At 42.7% G+C, this 20,224-nt stretch overlaps 1 protein-coding gene and 1 long non-coding RNA gene across 2 annotated transcripts in view; one reads left to right on the top strand and one right to left on the bottom strand.

Moving 5' to 3' along the window:
- Positions 1 to 10,350: 10,350 nt before the first annotated feature.
- On the bottom strand, positions 10,351 to 14,126 carry 2810001G20Rik (RIKEN cDNA 2810001G20 gene). The gene is made up of 2 exons (NR_033780.1): positions 13,833 to 14,126; positions 10,351 to 10,957 (listed from the first exon to the last, which is right to left on the bottom strand). It is a non-coding gene; the product is annotated as an RIKEN cDNA 2810001G20 gene (long non-coding RNA).
- Positions 14,127 to 14,137: 11 nt separating this feature from the next.
- Cox10 (heme A:farnesyltransferase cytochrome c oxidase assembly factor 10) overlaps positions 14,138 to 20,224 on the top strand; it is a 116,846-nt gene continuing 110,759 nt past the window's right edge. Inside the window, exons 1-2 of the mRNA NM_178379.3 lie at positions 14,138 to 14,274; positions 19,940 to 20,073. Of these exons, the coding sequence (NP_848466.1) occupies positions 14,232 to 14,274; positions 19,940 to 20,073 (177 nt within the window). The 5' untranslated portion in view covers positions 14,138 to 14,231. The remainder of the gene's footprint in view (positions 14,275 to 19,939; positions 20,074 to 20,224) is intronic.

Raw genomic sequence — 20,224 nt, 5'->3', positions numbered from 1 at the left:
CCCAAAGCTAATAAGAGCATTTATTCACAGCCCATCACCCCAGACTCAGTGCATACCTGCCACCCAGGGCAATCTTTCTTTGAGATTTTCCAAGAGCTGCACAGTACCCACCCTTCCAGCCTTCTCACCCCACCTCATGTCTGTCTATCCCTGAACCCCTGCCTTCCTGGCTTCTCCAACTCCTTGATCTGCTTTCTAGTTCCTTAGCAAACGGATAACTCATGCTGAACAGCGAATGGGAAACAACTGATGAAATCAAAATACCCCCTTGATTTGCATATTCATGAAGTAAAAGGTTCTAGTTATGTCATGTGATAGAGACACAAGCAGTGTCTTACTGAGGCAAGACCCATGGGAGGACACGTGATGTTTGGAGAGAGTACAAATAGGACTCAGTGGACAGGGGGGCTCATGTAGCTAGCCTTGTAATGTTTCATTGGTCTCTCATCATTGCTAATTTTTACTCCATTGATGGAGATACAATAGAGAACTTGTGGCATCCTGGCTGGTTCTGGTCACTCCTATTGGCTTGTGAGGATTCGGGGAAGGCCCGGCTGTTTCTGCTAGATGGTGCCATCCCTGCTGGTTCATGCTTGGTATCCTGACACTGCTAAACTGGACTGCTGGTATCTTGACAAGCAAAAATTGAAATTGCCCCTGCCAAACTACTTCTAAACAGGTCTCCATCCCTTTGCCTACTTACTGTCTTTACTCCCCTACCTTAGGACAGTGGGCTAGAAGGCTCGGAGGGAGGGGGAAGTTGAAGTGTTTCAGAACCCTTATTAAAAATAGCTCTTTAAAAATCTAAGCCTACATGTTCAGAACTTAACTGGAATAAATGACTGGCCCTGGAGGGATTTTAAGCCTCCACACAGGCAGCATTGGTGAACTTTCAGTTGAAGGATGTTTGTTTGCCCCTGAGCTTGCCAGGCAACAGCCTCTAGTAAATAATAAATTCACAACTGAAGATCTTACCCTTAGTAGGTACTCGCTCACAAACAGAGTCCTCCACAGATAAGTAAATCATATTTATCAACCTGTTTTGTACTGCAGCATTCTGGAAGACATTGGCTTTCTGGGCTAGGGCTCTCTCTTTTGAGCAGAGAGATTAAAATGGTAACCAAATAAGATGAAATTCCTTCTAGATACAAAGGATGGTATTTCATGCTTTAGGTGAACCGTGGGTTTAATTTATAATTATAAATTATAATTCTACAGTTTATATTCTACAAATTTTATTTTGTAGATGTCGCTCAGAAAGGCTACGTAGCCAAAGATTAATCAAACACGACAGGCTTGATTCAGAGGAGGTGTGCTTGATTTGATTTTTCTTTCACCATTCACCATTACACATGAAAACTTAAGGTTTTCTACTTGAGCTCCATAGTGTTTGGCATTCAGAGTGCCTAATAACTGGTTGCCATTACAAAGAAAATACGATTAGCTAGGAGTTATTCTGACTCAGACGGGAGGGAATCATATCAACCCCTGCTTTCGATAAATTTGAAATTTCTGAAACAAACAGAAGCTGGTAGGAATTTTCACATTCCATAAACGCATCGAATAGTTACAGACAGTTCAACATTGGCTTAAGGCATTGGCTTCAATCCCCAACAGCACAAAGAGGAACAAGTCACAATAGCAAAAACAAACAGCTCAGAATCTAACCAGGACTTCAAAAGGTTCTGCCTGATCTGGCTATATAGGCACATGTATTCACACAGTCTCTCTCTCTTTCTTTCTCTCTCTCTCTCTCTCTCACACACACACACACACACACACAGAAAGAGAAACTCACATAGACACACACATTCACACAGACACACAGTCATACGGTTTAAAGCATCTTCCCCATCAACAACAACGCAAACATGGTATTAATCAGGCATGAAGGCACAAACCAGAAGCTTAAAAGTCTCGGTGTTTCTGACATATCGCATAAGCAAATGTCCCCATTCCATGTGTGAACCAAAGCTCTCAGCACTATTCACTGTCTTGTGTTCCTCCTTTTCATTTACACGAACCTAGCCAAAGCAAACCAGGGCTCACCGGTGGAAAGAACTGCAAATGTTTGCAAGCAGAGAGCAAATGAGGAGAAAGTCTGAGATTCGGGGAGACTTGAATTATTGTGTGGAGATATAAATAAACATTGTTCTCAGCTCAGGTTCTGTCAACACCCTAGTGTGCCACACAGAGTCAGCCAAAGATGAATGAGCCAGTGTTCCTCATACCTGATGAGACCCGGAGCCTCCTGAAGGGCACACGCCGTACTTTGCTAAGCTTGTTTGCCAACGTCAACCCTTGGAACACAAAGCCACCACAAAGTATGCAGCCAGCTCTGAAATCCCAGTGTGTTCAGGCAGCCACAGGGCAAAGCAACCATTCTCCCGTGTTGGGCCACACTTCATGTCTCGGCACTGAACATCCCTAGAGTACCTCACTTCCAGTCTCCAACCCCTCCATTTCTCAGCCAAGTAAGACATGCTTTGCTGTACAGTATTTATAATAATAATAATAATAATAATAATAATAATAATAATAATAGAAAGTTAAACATGTCTTAACTCCAACAACCCCTGTGATTCTGATTGTGTGCTTTTAGACAATTTTAAGTTATATACTCTTCAATACTGAGATAGGACCATATTGAAAGGAGCTTAATTCAAACTCAGCCCGTGGACTTTTAGCTCCTGTAATTATTCTTCTCAGGAGTCACATCGTGTGCACCTGGGATTATGTCATTTATTCCGTCAATATGTGCTATGAGACAGTCACCAAGAGTTACTGTCATGTTCAAGAAATTTTCAGTTTGGGCCCTTCAAACTGAACTTGCATAGATATCTTATAGGTAAATATTTTTTAATGCCCTAAGTATGAAGTTTAGAAGTAGGATGCACAGATATGAACTTTTGGAGGCCTTTCATGCAGATTGCCTCCAGGAGACAATGCATCTAATTTTCACCCAGCCAGACCCCATTCACCAGCAGTTGCTGTCATTCTTGTCATCTTTGTCAGTTCAATAGGCAGATGATGTGTTATCTAGTAAAATTGTTGATAATATCTGCCAGGCATATTGGGACAGACCTGTAATTCGGGCACTCAGGATACCAAGGCAGGAAATCAATACAAATGTGGGGACAGCTTGGGCTACATGTTGAATTCTAGGCCAGCTTAGGCTTCAAGAGATCCTGTCGTAAAAAGAAAACTAGTATTAGCCTCTGTTTCTGTCTCTCTCTGTCTCTCTCTCATGCACATACACACCTGCCTGTCTTCAATGTTTAACACTTGTTTAATTTTGTGAACACTGAACCTGATGAGCTATACTTTGGTCTCAGGCTTTTCATTCTTTTCAATGACCTTTGTTACCCAGCCTTGGGCAAACACTAGCAGACTATTTTGATATAAATATCAATATATTTATCAATATAAGTACACTATCAACATTTTATAGCACATCTCCTTATCCCAGTTCATTTTTGTTAGTAAATTCCTTCTTTGGGAGGGGGATTTACAAGATCTACTCCTCCTCATAAGGTCCCAACAACAAGCCAAAGTAGGATTACACCAGAGCCCCTTCTGGGAGAGCCATGAGTTTATTGGGCTGACTTATAGAGCACAGGCGAGAAGTTAGTGACTACAGCATGAGTAACCTCAGAGCAGCTGCCCTGGAGGTCATCTGAGCCCAGCAAGGATGCCGAAGATCCCCAGCTGCATAAATGGAGTCTCTGCACCCCACCCCCACCTCTGTTAACCTTCCTAGCCTGAACAAAGACCTTAAGGTCCTATGCAATTAGGGTAGCAATACAGGCAATGGATGGAAGGAGTGGCTGGATATCCTGGTGAGGGTCCAGTGATCCTCCCATCCACTCCTTCTCTAAGGCAATTTCAACAGTCCACAGACCCAGCAGAACAATCAGCTGATGAAAATGGCCGCTTCTTGTTTTGCTTTGGAGTGTTTGGAGGAGGGGGGTGAAATATAGTGTTATACAACAACTTTATAATTTTTCTCTCCTATTTCTCACTTGTTTTACACAAAACTCTTTAGAATCATATTGATATCTGAGATTATACATTTTATTGGACAAATTAACATGGTTTCATATGACCTTCACTGATAGAGAAATATATGTCTTTTGTTTTATTCAATTCAATTGTATTTGGAGGTCATAAAGATACTGTCTAGTCTAGTACTCAGCTTGTATTTACCAGTTACCCTGGACCTTGGCAATCTTAGTAGGACCATCCGACTAGTTTCACCCAGCAGCTGTGAGATAAAGGCTATTTGCAACTTTTCATCTAAAAGAATCAAGAAGATGTCGAGAATTTTAAATTAAATATCTGTAGTGGATTCCCTCTCTATAAAATGGACTTAATAATATCTATTTCACATAGATATTGGTTTAAAAAAGTCAGTAATACTAATAGTGACTGAACTGCTGTGTGGTGCAAGAGAAATAAGTAATATACTGGGTATAACAGGCTTTACACATTGCTTTTCCAATTATTCTCCATTGTGTCTCCATTAAAAGATGAACTAATTGAAGCCCAGAAGGGGACATAAGCATCTCAGCAGGGTACAGACCTCAGACAGGGAGGAGCTTGGACTTCAATCTAGGCAGAGTTCAGAGCTTGCGTGTGGTCTTAAGTGAAGCTTTAGCCTGTTAGATTTACTTAAGTATTCCACACCCCCAGAGAATGCGAAGATTTAGGCTAAGGACTCTGTGGCTTTGCCCAACTATTTCTGTTCCTGATTGTGGTTCTAAGGCATGGGGCTTCGGGCCAGTGGTTCATGACAAAATCTTGCAAGTCCACACAGTTCCTTAGGGGTATACATATATAATGAGTTTTAGTTATGTGTCTATCATGTGTGTGCAGATGCCTGAACAAGCCAGGGATGGCGTCAGAGCTGAGTTACGGATGATGGCGAGGCACCTGACCTGGGTGCTGAGGAGCTGAACTCCACTTCCCAGGCACCTTCTCCAGAGAGAAAGGAATTCATCCCCAGTGAAAGCTTCATAGCCTCTTCATACTCAACTAACTCCAACTCTGGCTGTCCTGGCTCCTGGCTCTATCGCACTGAGATTCGGGAACACCGTACATCTTGCCTATGCACTCTGGCTTTTCTTCCCTCTCCATGAGTTAAATCTCACCCTGCCTATGCCTCCGATCACGGACGGACTGATGGGCCATTCTCTTGATGTGTTCTCAGCCATACCAAAGTTGCAGAAATTCTTAGCAGATAGAGCCAGAGGAACACAAGCAGATGTGCACTTTCAGAGAATTTGGGAGAATGAATTAAATGCCCAAATCATTTTAAACAAGGGGGTCCCTTCCTAATGGTCCCATGAATATTTGAGATACATGAAGTGGAAACCCAGATGTTAGCTGAGGGAAGAAGTTACCATTTCTCGACCCCCACCATCCTCTTTATGTGGAAGGGAGTTGTAACTCAGAGATTTATTTTCCCACTGAAACTTTCCTTAGAAAATGGAAACGATTACAGTTAGTTTTGAATATTATTTTCCTGCAGTGGCATAAATCTTGGAGTGCTAGCCAGCGCTCATTTTCAGTTGCTGTCCTGAATTCCCGTCACTTCCTGGATTTCAAATCCCCCATTCATGGATGAGATCTTATCTACAGGAAAAAAAGTTCTTTATTTTTCCGGAGCACAAAGATATTAAATAAAGATATTTTTCATAAAACTAAATTATCCAATGTAAATAGCTATCAGGTTATATCCCTTGAATAATTTTTCACATTAAGACAATTTGTCTTTTACAAAATGACTACAGTGTTAGATGCTAGTTTGACTTACTTTAAACACCCTTACAACGTTAAAAGTTGGCAACTCTGTGTTGGTTTTAAATTTATTTTTGAAATGTTTTCTGTTCTAAATAACCCCAAACCCACTGAACCACCAGAATGTATCTTCAAATAGTTTTTCAATTAGTTAGAGTCATTGGCAGGCCCCTGCATTTCTGAGAATGCCTGCCTGTCCTGCTGAAAGACAAATCACTGGCTGTAATGATCTTAGGTCATAACTCCCCCCAAGACCTTGGGGAGTCATTTGGCATGTATCTATTGGAAAGGAAATGTCTGAGGCCAACTCAAAGTTTTATTCTTTTACAGATTTTTACCTATTACTCGATTCTCCCCCCACCCCCGCACTACATCTCTCCCTTTCTGAAGACATTGTACACAACCCTCCCAAACACATGCTACTGAGAAAAATGCCTAGCATTTCCAAGGTTCAGATTTAGTTTCCATGCTTTACCATCCACAGCATCCTTGAGCAGAATTACAGGCTGATGTGTGTCTTTCCAGAAGACATGTTTGGTTTCTAATGTGTTCTTAATTGGAAACAGGGTCTTGCAGATACAATCAAATCGAGGTTGTTAGGATGGAGTCTAAATCAACATGACAGGTGATTTTGCAAGAAGTTAAATTTAAAGCTGGGCATGGTGGTGCATGCCTGTAATTCCAGCATTAGGGAGGGTGAGGCAGAAGAACTAAATTCCAGGCCAGCCTGTGCTACACGATGACATTCTGTGTACTAGTCACTTTCCTGTTGCTGTGATAAAACACCAGGACTAAAAGCAACTTCAAGAAGAGCTTACTTTAGCTTACAGTTCCAGAAGAACTCAGCCTATCATGCCACACAAGACATGACATGCAACTAAATGATGGCAAGTTCAGTCACACAGGTAGCAGAGAAAAGGAGCAAGCAGGAAGTGGAGTACCTGTCCCCAAGGATACTTCTTCCAGCAAGGCTCTACATCCTAAAGGTTCCAGGACCTCCCCAAACAGTGCCTCAAACTGGGGACTAAATGCTCAGATACATGAGCCTATGGGGGTATTTTCCATTCAAATCATCACACTCTATTTGAGAACTGCAAAGCAATAACAAAGAGAGGTTAACGTTGGACACAGAGGACACCGTGTGAAGACACAAAGAGGGAGGATGACCACATTTAGGTGTCTGACACTGGGATTCTGCTGCTTTGTGTCCAATGACACCTTGAGACTTGCTGAAAACCAAAATGAAAATGAAGGCTGCTCCCCTAGAAGCTATTAAAGGACATAGCCCGCTGGCATTTCTCATCTCTACAGTGGGGGAGAGAATACACATCTGCAGCTTTAAGTCGCCCAGTCTATAGTGCTTATGAAACCATACGGCTGCCTTATGAAACCAAGAAAGATTTCCCAAACACTCTCAGCTTTAGCTCTAAGATCAAGATAACCTAAATGGCCGTTGAGATGATGTATAAATGTAGCAACTTGTATCAAATAAAAACAAGTTACTTTGCTACCTTCAGCCTCACCAGCACTACCACCATCAGTGGACTCAGTCCAGAAATGTTTTCTCAAGCGTGCTGGTTTGAATACCTATAGACCGAGGTATTCAAACACTGGGTCTCCAGTTGGTAGTGCTGTTTGGGGAGGTTATGGGACTTTAGTTAGGTAGAGCCTTGCTGGAGGAGGTGTGTCACTGAAGTCGGGCTTTGAGGACTTATTGCTTTACCTGACTTCCTGCTCTGCTTCCTGTGTATGGCTTAGATAAGATGTTTCAACTTCCCGTGCTTGAAATATGTCTTGCCTTCCTCCACCAGGACGGACTCTGTTGTCCCTCTGGGACTCTATTGACAGCTGAGCTAGAGGTCATTCATGTTAAGTTTTTCAAAGAATCTGGTTGCATTCTGTTGCATTCTGAGAACATGAGTGAGGGTAACTTTAAAGGTAATGGGTTAATTTCTTTGGCAGAGAAAACTTCAAGACAGCTACATGTTATATGCTGTGGCAATGAAGCTGTAATGATTAAGATTGGCTCCATTTAAGAGATGCCTTTTAGTTTGCATTGGGAAGATATGAAAGCTTCACTCAGGGAAAGATATAACACACTTAAGCTTGTAAAAGAGCCGAAGAGATTCCCACGCTTCTATAGAAGTGGCCGAAATTGTGACCCAAGGAGGTGAAGATCCATCCTAGATTGGAACCTGAACTTGGCAGTGCTTGGTTTTGAAAACAAGAAAGATAAAGGATTGAGGGCATCACATATTCTTTCTCTGGAGTTTTGGAGAGCCACTGAGTCCAGGTAAGAGTGACAGGCTGCAGTTCCTACAAGGCCCAGGAAGAGCATTGTGTGAAGCTGTTAAGAGAAAAAACTGGGGGGCAATAGCAGTGATATTTTGGAGATGCCAGAGCCATGAGACATCTACCAGGGGAAGCTGCATATAAGGAATGGAACCAGAAGAATGAGCAAAGCTGGAGGAAGAGAGTCATCTAAGCCCCTTGAAACTCAAGATCCAGACCTGGACAGGGAGCTACAGGATTTGGTGTTTGCCTTGTTGGGTGTTGGTCTTGCTTTGGACCAATCTTTTATTCAGTGCCATTATATGTCAAAAATATGTAATTTGCTTTTTTTTTTTTCCTTCCTAGGGAATCACAGAAAAGAGATGGCCTTGAGGCTCAAAAGAATTTGGAACTTTTCAACAGTGTTGAGACTGTAATGACCAGGAACTTAGAAAGTTAGCTACGTGCATTTTGTATTGTAAGATGACCTCAAGCTTATGTGGCCAAATATGGTTTGAATGAAAAGTGTTCCCCACAGGCTCCTGTATTTGAATACTTGGTCCCCAGTTAGTGATGTTGTTTGGGGAGATATGAAACTGTTAGGAGGTAGAGCCTTACTGGGAGAAATGGCACTGGCCATGGAGCTACTTTTGAGAGCTTATAACCTCCCCACATTTCTTACTATTACTTTTTGCATCCTCTGCCCAGTTGAGATGAGCTCTCAACATCCTGTTTCTGTTGCCCAGCCTTCCCTTCCATGATTCCTCTATCCCTATGGAACCTGATGTGCTTTGCCCTTCTGGAACCGTAAGCTAAATAAATTCTTCCTCTTAAATTGCTTTTGGTAATGATATTTTATCATAGTAACAGAAACATAACTAACACAATGAGCTCTTATTTTCATATATAGTTTCTGTGACTTTCAGAAAACTGCAATAATTTTTGAAGCTGAATTGCCAGGTCCACAATCAGAGCTTTTATTTTAAGAGCTTTTAGGTAGAAATTGAGTATTCTTGCAAAGGTCCAGATATTGACTAAGTATTAACAATGTAAATTAAAGTTGTAAACTCAGCATTAGTATCCTGTCCTATACATATACAAAACTGGGTCAAAGGAAATTGAATACAAGTGAAAAAACTTAAAAAAAAATCAAGCAAAATTTTAAGGCATTGGTTTGATGAAATAAAAAAAACCTCTAGAGTAGAATGAAGAAAAAATCTAGATAATAGAGACTGTATAATACATAAAATACGGGACATGCAGCAGAATTGAAAACATGTACATTGGTATCAGACAGGCTTAAATTCTAGTTGTGGCTTTTTTTTTTTTTATAAAGTGAATTTGAAAAAAAATGGGTGACTCATCTGAAATGTCGATACAATGTATCTATCAAAAGTTCTTGAGAAAAAGAAACAAGACCAACATGAGCAAGTGTTATGTAGCAGCACAGTGGGTGCTAAAGGACACTGTTTTGCAAATATGGGACACACTGTCTTAACAAATAGACCTGGTATGGCAGATGGCTCAGCTGGTCAAATGCATATCTGCAAGCCTGAGAAGCTGATCTCAACTCCTGGAGTGAACCCATGGGAGGAGGAGAGGACCAACTCCTGAAAGTTGTCCTCTGATCCTCATACACATGTCATGGCTCACAGGAGGGGGCCACGCACACACACACACACACACACACACACACACACACACATCCCAAATTAAAAGAATACAATAAAAACAAAGTAAATTTTGTTTCTTGTTGGTCTAAAGGTTAAAGGTATAAATGCAGAGGAAAAAGAGGCTCACTGACAAGAAGTTGTAGCTGGTTCCAGAAAAGATATAAGAAGGTCCACACATTCTTAGTCATTTATTAAAGATTACTGTCCTGGAAGTCACCTAACTGGGATTTTGCCTGCTAAACTGTCTTCCCCACATCTTGTACTTTGAACTTGTATAGTATTTAATACTGATGGTTCACTTATGAGAATACATAACCATTTCCCCATAGTTAAACAACAACAACAACACCCATCACCACCACCACCACAACCAAAAACCCTCAGTCTTTAACAGGGTTCGTAAGGTTATTATTTTTCTCAAGCATAGGTTGTTTTTTTTTATTTATGCTTTTTTTTCCTATGCTCAGAACATTTTACCATCACTAGGCTCCAATACTGTGAAAAGGGCCAAGTGAGGAGAGGGATGCCTTCCTGATGTGGTAAACCAGACATTCTGACATCACCAAAGGAGGTGGGTGCACAGTAAATAAGAAACATGAAACAAAGCTGTACAAAATGCCCTTTTATTTTTATTTTTAGTGTTACTTAAAGCCTTACAGGTTTATTTTATTTTAGAAATGGTTAACACCTCAACCCCATGGTGCATACCTGCATTTCTAGTATTCAGAGGGCCCAGGCAGGAGAAACACCAGTTTAAAAAAAGTCGTAGGCTACATACTGAGGTCATCTGAAAAAAAAAACAAAAGTTCAAACCCAAACCTCATCCTATTTGACTTTGTCTTTTTAAATTGGGCACAGCATCCGTCTTGGAGAGCTGCCCCAAGCTCAGTTGACTCTGTCTCATGTATCTGCAGCAAGCTTTAATGCAGGTTGTTCAGCCCCCTAGGCCATTCACTAAATACATCAGCCAGGATACAAGAAACTGGGGTTTATTTGTTCTTCCGGCTTGTTCTAGCTTCAGGATGGCTGTCTCAGCGCCAGGGTTCATTCCCAACCCTGCTTCCTGAAAATAAAACAGGCAAGGCAGAAAGACCTCCCTTCACATGCTCAGTAAACAACAGCAACAAAAATGTCTCCAGAACTTAAGCAACAGGTTCTTCTTTTTCTTCTCTTGTCTGGGCAACACAGCCATCCTACGTCACTGTCCAAAAACTCTGGAAAACGAAGTGAGAGATGAGGGTGGATGACATTATGGTATTTTAAAGCAACTCTGATTCCTCTTTGGTATTGGGAATTCTTTATCCCTCGCTATAATCAGTGTCTATTTATTACAAAGGTGGCAAAGAGAGCTTACCCAGTGCACTTTCCTGCCACTCTCCCATTCTAAATAATTGTAACCTTCACTTTTAGTATCCCAAGACTCATGGGTGGAGCTGAGCCCTGGAAAGTAAGGATGGGAAAGGGTGCTGGCAGACTATAATTGAGGTGCCTATCTGGAATGATCTCAGAGAATGATCCCACTCTGATGTGATCAGTCACCTTAGAGGAACAAGGGGGAACTCTGAGGAGCTGAGCTGGGTGGTCAAGTTCCCATGAGGCTGTAAATTCCAATCATTTAAGAGTAGAGCATCTACTCTAAGAATTCCCATCAGTAATTTACAAAGCTGCCATGCATGCCAAACTGTGCCTAGAGCTGGGGATGGGCCAACCACATTGTTACAGGTGCTCAGCATGGCTCTGCCCATGAGGGCCACAATGTAGCAAGAGTGGCAGAAGGAGAAGGGGCTAGTTTCTCTTCCTCCCTGCTTCCCATCTGCTGGAAGCACAGTTTAAAGATGTTACTCCCTAGCAGTAGTTGAGTCCTCTTGAAGTTTTCTCATCATGCAAAGAATCAGCATGGGGCTGGAGGTAGAGCTTAGAAGTGCCTGCTTCATTTAAACCCTCAGTAGCAAGGAACAAAGGAAGGACCCCAACTCACGACCATTAAAATATTTCTTTTTATTTATCCCTATTGTAAGTAAGATTTTTTTTTTCCCAGAGAGGAAGTATGCTGATGCCAAGGAATACGAAGCAGAGGCTGGGGAACTTGTAATCAGTGAGAAGCTGGCATGATGAATAATGAAAACTGAGGGAGTCTGTGGTGGTTTGAAAAAAAAAAAAAAAAAGACCCACATAGGCCCATAGGGAATGGTCCTATTAGGAGGTGTGGCCTTGTTGGAGGAAGTGTGTCACTAAGGGGTGGGCTTTCAGGTCTCAGGTGCTCAAGCCAGGCCCAGTCTTTTCCTGCTGCCTTCACATGCTGATGTAGAACTCTCGGCTCTCCAGCACCATGCCTGCCTGAATGGCACTATGCTTCCCTCCATGATGATATGAACTAAACCTCTGAACTGTATGTCAGCCACCCTCCGTTAAATGCTTTCCCTTGTAAGTGTTGCTGTGGTCGTGGTACTTCTTCACAGCAAGGGAACCTCTAACTAAGACAGAGTTGGACAGTCTTTAGACAATTTCTATGAAAATAACACCTATTATCTCCATAATGTATTCATGTATGAAATATATGAAGATACTTATATACAACTATCTTCATAAAATTTTACATCTACAAAATTGGTATCAACTGTCTACACTAAGGTTTTAAGTATATTGAAAGTTGTATAACCACCCCACAATCAATTTAGGACTATTTTCATTTTCTCTCTATCTAAATGAGCCCTGTACCCACCAGCGACATTCCTCTTTTCTCTCTACTCCTCCCACTAGCACCAGGTAATTACTTACCTACTGCCTCTCTTTAATGACTTAAGAATTCTGGAATTTTCATACACATGGAAACTATCTAATACATGGCCTTTTGTGATTGATTTCTTCAACTTAGTATTGTTTTCATGGTTGTAGTATGTATTTGCACTTTATTTTCATTTCATGGCAAATAGGCCAGTATGTGGATATGTCACAGAATATCAGTTGATGTATAACTTGAGTTATATCCACTTTGGGATATTATGAGTGAATGAATGCTGTCATTTGTCTTGGGAATATACCTGGGAAAGGCACAGCTGGGTCAGGAGGTAGCGCTGTGTTTAACTTATTGAGGAACACCTAAACTGCTTTTCCAAAGTGGCTACAATATTTTATATTCCTATAAACAATGTATCAGGATTCCTACTTCTTCACTAACTTGTTAACTCCTGCTATTGATTAATTTTGTTTATAGCCATCTTATAGGTGTACAGTCCTATCACTTTTTGGTTTTATAACACAAATTTTAAGAGACAACTATAAAGAGATAGGAAGTACAGTAGACTGCTATACAATCTACAGTTTGAATCACGCAATCTCTCTAGCCCTCAGGTTCCATACCATGTAACCATTGAGTTAGGTATCTGAGATCTAGTTTGTAAAGGGCTAACTTATTTATGATGATCAGAGTTCCAGGAACAGTGGGTCTAATTAACCAAGATAGCTGTAAAGCAGAAGGCCTCCCCTAAGCAGCACTCACTGTTGGTGTGATTAGATCCCAAATTGTGCTTTTCATTTGTTGATTTAAGGTTTGTACTTTGTAATATTTCACTTAACACAGCATTTCAAAGTGCTCGAAAAACAGTGGATTGAACAGTTGTTAACTTTTCAGTTATTCACCAGAAATCCATCCTCTTCTTCCTTAGTCTAAGATTAATTTGATGGGGACAACCATTATCCTAGGTCCACAGTGATGAACTGTGATGGGCCTCAGAAAATCCCATTCTCTGCTCTGTCTTCCTGGTAAACTGGAAAACTCTCACAGTTCCTTCTACTGAGCAGCAAGTTGGCTCTTCAAAGCCTTTCTTTAGCCTACTTCACAGAAATGCTAACCTCATTCCATAGCGCTTTCTACCTTATCCCTATCGGGATGACGCTCACCATGACCAGTTCTTGCTGCAGAGACACAGTGCGTGCTCTTACACAAACTCCTGTCTCAGTGGCCCCTGATCAGCACCTGAGGTGAACCACAGAGATCTCACCTCATCGCTGAAAGCAAACACAAACTGCCCTTGTAAGTCATGTTTTGCTCTTTTAATGAGTTTCTTTCTTCCTCGTTTTTTTACTTACCAAACTCCACGAGAAGCCAACAGCCTGCGCAAGATCAGCCTGGGTGACAACTGAGGAGGCATTCAATTCTTTCAAGCTCAGGGGACTGCCGGGCCGGGCCGGACTCCAGAGCCCTAACCCCGCCACGACTCGCCTTCCGCCCGCGGGCTCCGACGATCTGTCCCTCCCGGGCAGAGAGCTCACCTAGTCTACATCTGGAGCGTCTGAGGGGAAAGCGAAAGCTCTACCATCCGATCTTTATAAGCTCCGCTAGCCTAGCTTTCAGAGAGCGCTGGGAGCCGGAAGTGACAAGAGGAAGTCCCGCCTCACTCAGAGGGCGGGCTAGCAAGATGGCGGCGCCCAGGAGCCGGTGAGGTGAGAGGCGTCCTGGGGTCCTGGGGACTGCTGCACCAGTACGTTATGGCCGCGTCCCCGCACACCATTTCCTCGCGCCTCCTCACAGGTATTGTACCCGGTTGGGAATGATCGTGGACGAATTGTTTTCTTTTTTGCCATGTGCGGTACCGTGTTGCCGGCCGCCTGCAACCTTGGAAGCCCTTGGCTTGTCACTTGGCAGGGAGGTGACCTTTAGGGTCACCTGAAGGGACGAGGCCAAGTATTGTGGACCAGCTTTGCACCGTAGGCCAGGTGGTCCCTAAGGCTTGATATCCCGTGCTCTTTGGAGTTTCAGACAGTGCAAGATGGAGGGACAGGATAAACCATGGGGCTCCACAAGCCTGGCACATGAGAGCCGCGGTTCCTGGCCACCGCCTTTTAATGACAAGAAGCGCACCTCCCCCCCCCCCCCCCCCCCGTTAAGGAGCTGTCTTCCAGCTTAAAGTGTTACCTTAATCACCATGATAATGATAACTGCCAACTGAATCCCATTGAGCCAGCGCTGTACCATCAGTATGGCTCCTTCCATCAGAAGGACTTTTGACAGATGTGTGTTTATCACAAACTCTTGAAAAGCTCCTATATTTTACCTTTTCAGGGAGGCCAACCTTAGCACTCTAACTAAAATAGGAGTCTTTATCCTTCTTTTCTTATATCATATTAATTTATCATGAATAACACACGGTGTAATTGTTCACACCTGCAGTACAGATGTGCAACAATTTAGTGTGTTCCTCCCAGTAAGAGAAACACTTTGTGAAAGTAAAGATAGTCTGTCTCCCTGGTTCACCACTGTATCCCTCATGCCCAGAGCAATGCCTATGTGCATTGGTGATGCTCAGTCATTTGTGAATGAATGAGATTGTGCTGGTAGAAATTTTAAAGAGGAGGTTGGTTTTGTGACTAGTATCCATGGATGGTGGCAAAGTGATCTATAGTACAGACAAGATAGTGGAAGCCATTGTGTACCTTCTCACAGCCCAGAACCATCCTGTAGGCCTCCCTGTCACTTACACACTGCCCACTGTGTCTGGCTGACTGTGGTGATCACTGTGCTTCTGTAGAGCTCTTTTCTCCCGTGCGTTTGTATGATCCCAGTGCAGATCATTTGACTTTCTTTAATGAAACATTTACGCGTCTATAATAAGGTAACTGAGCTAGGTGATCTCAAAGGTACCTTCTGGCTCATAAACCAGGGCAGGAAGTGGAAGGGTGGGTAGAAGAGACAAAGTTGGGCAGTACTTGGTAATTGTCAAAGCTGTGCGTTGAGTGATAGAGCCTCCTTGGACACCTCTTTTCATATGACTGTCATTTTCTAAAATAAAAAGTTTATGGGGTTCTTCGTGTGTGTGTGTGTGTGTGTGTGTGTGTGTCTGTTGTGAGTCTTTCTTGACTCACTTCTTTGTTACTTTCTGTAATCGCTGATTGTGAGTATTCCTCGATGCAGACACTCGGTACTCATTCTTAGAGGGCTCATCTCAGTGCTGGACTATCTGTCTGTACGGACGCTTCTTCTTTGTATACAGATTCCTCAGGGCAACCTTTCTTTCTACTTTTCTGTTTGGTATTTCAGCTTCTTTTTTTTGGGGGGGGGGGTTCGAGACAGGGTTGGTTTCTCTGTGTAGCCCTGGCAGTCCTGGAACTCACTTTGTAGACCAGGCTGGCCTTGAACTCAGAAATCTGCCTGCCTCTGCCTCCCTAGTGCGGGGATTAAAGGCGTGTGCCACCACTGCCCGGCAGTATTTCAGCTTCTTCTAGGACAATTCTGTTTTGACTCTTAAGTCTCATCATGCTAGGAGACAGGTTGCATATGCACCCCCCCACCCCTCTGTTCTAGGATCAGCCTCTGGAGCTGTAAAACAGTGGGAACTAATAGCTTATTTTCTGAAATTGAGCATATCTTCAGAAAAACCTGCTCATATGTAAATATATGAAAGATCCCTCTAAGAAGTTTGATGGGAAGAGTCGGCAGAGGGATCATTAAGGTTGTTTAGTAACTAGCAGTTACTTCTGAGTTGGCTCATAAAAGTTTAAGTTTTTCTCATTTCCATTAAATATGGTTCAGGAACTTTAAGTCTCCTTAGTTGATTTACAAAGCCCTGCAGTCGCAGTCCAGTGTTAATGATGAGTATAGGTGTTCTGATTATCTCTTCAGATTTTAATATATCTGTTGAAAGTCCTGTGGATCTTAAAGTGTATTTTCATGTGCTTACTTAGGCCAGAAATTGCTTTTATTTTCTATGTATTTGTTCATGGACACTTGACACACTTTGACAAAACCAAGTCACTTATAAATACAGTTTCCAAGCTGTGTCTCTCCCCACCCCTCACAGTGTTGTTACAGCCATTCTGTACAGTTTCAGATTGACCCATCTAATCTAGAACGAATTTCCAGGGTGGTTCCAAGGCAAACATATATCCATTCACTTGAAAGTAAGCGTGTCATAATTGCGATTTGAAGATATGACTTCAGTGCCAAATTGGCTTACCTCTACTTTCAGATAATGGCCTTGTATTTCCAAGGACAGGACTTGTTCTCACAGTTCAGGAAGTCTACTTGTGCTAGTCAGTTACCAAATGTCATTTCACTTTGTTATATGGCAAGTGTCCAGGAGCTGTAGTAGCAGAGTTGACTAAAGAAGAGACTCTGCCATCTGAAGAACTAAACAATATGATGATGGTGTTTTGAGAAATCTTTCCTTGGGGAGATGGAAACAGTGCCTACTCTCTCATCATAAGGTCCTAATCAAAAACCAAAGGATGGTTCCACCAAAGTTCAGCCTAGGGAGCCATTGTTTTTATTGGGTTGCTTATAGAGCATGGGTGAGGGGGCTACCGGCAGGAGTAGGAGGGGATATCAAAGCAGCTGCACTTGCAAGTTTGTACCCAGTGTAGATGATGGCTTCCCCATAGCCATGAAAGGGCACCTTTCCCGGCCTTATTACTCTAGTATCTCTAAGCCTGAGGCCATATGCAGTTAAGGCAGAATAGCAAACAAATGGTTGTGAGGAGTGGCTGGATCAGGTGAGAGTCCAAGTCCTCCCCAACCCCTCTGGGAGGGAATGCCAGCAGCTATCAAGCTGGATCCTGATGGACTCTTGCAAGCAGGCACTGCCAGTCTAGTGAAGATAGAGGCTGTTTCATTCCGAGCACTGCATTCTATAACCGATGAGAACAGTTTGCTTCAGATTTAGAGATCCATGGCCAAACACTAGGCAGAGATTGGGGAAGCCCATGGAAGAGGAAGAAGGATTGTAGGAGCCAGAGAGGTCATAAAAACATGGCTGGAAGAATCAGCTAACCAGGGCTCATAGGAATTCATAGAGACTGAACCGACAATCAGGGTGCCTGCATGGGTCTTATCAAGGTCCTCTCTATGTTATGGTTGTATAGCTTAGTGTTCTTATGGAATGCATAACAGTGGGAGTAGAGGATGTCTCTGATTCGTTTGCCTGCTCTTGGGACCCCTTTCCTCCTACTGTGTTGCGTTGTCCAGCCTTAATATGAGGGGATGTGCTAGTCTTATTGTAACTTGTTATGCTATGTTTGCTTGATAACACATGGGAAGCCTACCCTTTTCTGAAGTGAGATGGAGGAGGAGTGGATCTGGCTAAGAGGGGAGGTTGGGGTGGGTGGGTGGGAGAGGAAACTGTGGTCAGGATGTAATATAGGGGAGAAGAATAAAAGAAAAAAGTGCTGTCATAAAACACAATATAACATTGTAGAACAGTGGAAAGAGATTGAACATTTGATAAGTAGAAAATAGATTGCATACGAGGAAGCAGTGTAAATAAAGTTGATTCAATTATGTGTGGTCGGCTTAGTTGTGAGGTCATGAAGCAGCATTGCTGTGATAAAGTAGATATCCATGTTTGTGTGAGTGCTATGTAGGGCATGGTGGTTTGAATACAGGCACAGACATTTGAACCTTCAGTCCCAAGATGGTAATATTGTTTGGGGAGGCTTAAGGGGTGCAATCTGTGAAACATGGGCTGGAAAAGAAAGGAGATGCATGAAGGCTGATGACTGTCTTCACTCTGACTGCTGTTACTCTACTCCAGTGTAAGATCATAGAGTCTCTCGGTAGGGATAGAAAGAGAGGGACAGAGTTGAGTGAACATGTTGATTCATTAGCTGAGAACGGAAGAGCTCAAGATGCTCCTGGAACCTGCAATAAAGGATAGAGATGCATGTGAGAAAGAAGTGGCCATAGAGACATAAGGCTGTCCACTCACATGAAGACACCAAAAGTAATCAGATATTGGCTTACTGGAGCTTCAGAAATGAGTTAAAGATTAATAACTACCCGTTTTTTAGGGACAGGTAGTTGTCTTGGTTACTTTTCTGTTGCTGTGAAGAGACACCGTGACTAAGGTAACTTATAAGAGGAAGAGGGAGAGGGGGAGCACTAACTGGGGATGACATGAACATTTGAAACCTCAAAGCCCACTCCTATTAACACTTCCTCCAACAAGGCCATACCTCTGAATTCTTCTCAAACAGTTCCACTAACTGGGGCCTAGGTACTCAAATATATGAGCCTATGGGAGACATTCTTACTTAAATCACCAAAGTATTGTTTACATAAACTGACAGATAATTATATTGTACGTATGGAGGCATGAACGTCCATTCACCTCAGATAGGACATTGGGTGCCTGAGCAAAAAACTAGTCCATCTAAGTATAAATTGGTGCCAAATGAGTTTATTTGAATACTTACAGGATTACGAGTGAGGGGTTACTTACAGGAGTGGGGGACAATTGGGCATCACTGAAAAGGCCACCCCAGAATGGGTGATGGATAGCTCAGGAAAACTGCATCCCTACAGTGTCCTGTGCACCTGCAGGAAGCTACACACAGGAGTCTCCTCTTACCTTGCAACTGTTACTGCTTGTATAACTCCAGGGAGGGACCTTTTCAATCTTAAAACTTGCTGAGCTTACTGAACCCTGTAGGTTTGTCAGCTTCTTAAGAACTATGAGCCTTCCTCTAGGAAGAAATACTTAAATCCAGTGGAAATAACTGCACAATGCAAAGAAAATTGAGGCACACTAGGAAACTAAAAAGCAGAAAACAGAGCACAGAGAAACTAGGCTGTGGAAGCCATGAGAGGAGACACTCAAAAAGATGGGGACCTGGAGGGTAAGCAAGGGGGTAACTGCAGTATCACACACACACACACACACACACACACACACACACACACACTCTCACATGTTGATTTGAGACATTAGTAAAGTAAGATTTGGATGCAACAGAAGCAGCTTATTCCTAACTGGGTTGCTGGTCAGATTTTACTGAAAAGTATTTTCCCTCCCTTGTAGTATTATCTATGCAACCATAATCAAAATGGCAACCTTCACCTCAGTTTACTGGCATTCAGTAAGAAAAGATGTATGCCACCTTTTCTACTTTTGAAGATGTGGACTCACTGAGTTGTATTTTCTTCTTAGAAACATCTACACTATGGTAGTCTCCACGCTCCGCTGAATTGTTGTACGCATTATGATGTGAGAGTGAGGTTTCCCTGGTCCTCCTGAAGACTGTTCCTGACCTAAGCCTAAGGCTGATGAGTGCCACTCATTCCTGGGTTGGAGGCAGAGGTGGTTTGGAGCCCAGCCTCACACAGAGCATCAATCTGCTTGGCTTTGCCTCTAGGTGGATGTGGGCACTGTGAGTGAACAGCTGTCATTTCTACATGTCTTCCTCTCCTTGTCTTTCTGTTCCAGGCTCAGTAGGAGGATGTATCTGGTATTTAGAGAGAAGAGCTATACAGGGATTGCCACACAGGGTCACACGTCTGTTCAGGAATGTCAGTAATCAGTGGGTCACGCTCCAGCACTTGAGCTTCCTCAAGCGCATGGTAAGTAGAAGCCATCGTTCAGCTGCTCTCTGCCTCTGCTTTTCTCTGGGGTGGGGGTTGCAAAGAGTCCTATTAGAAGAAAAGTTTTAGGAAGTACTGTTTGAAAGGGGCTTTTATTTAGTGTTCTCTTAAGTTTATCCAAAACTTTAAT

This window comes from Mus musculus, chromosome 11, assembly GCF_000001635.26.
Source record: "Mus musculus strain C57BL/6J chromosome 11, GRCm38.p6 C57BL/6J".
Taxonomy (NCBI): Eukaryota; Metazoa; Chordata; class Mammalia; order Rodentia; family Muridae; genus Mus; species Mus musculus.
This window is presented reverse-complemented; position numbering and strand designations above follow the sequence as displayed.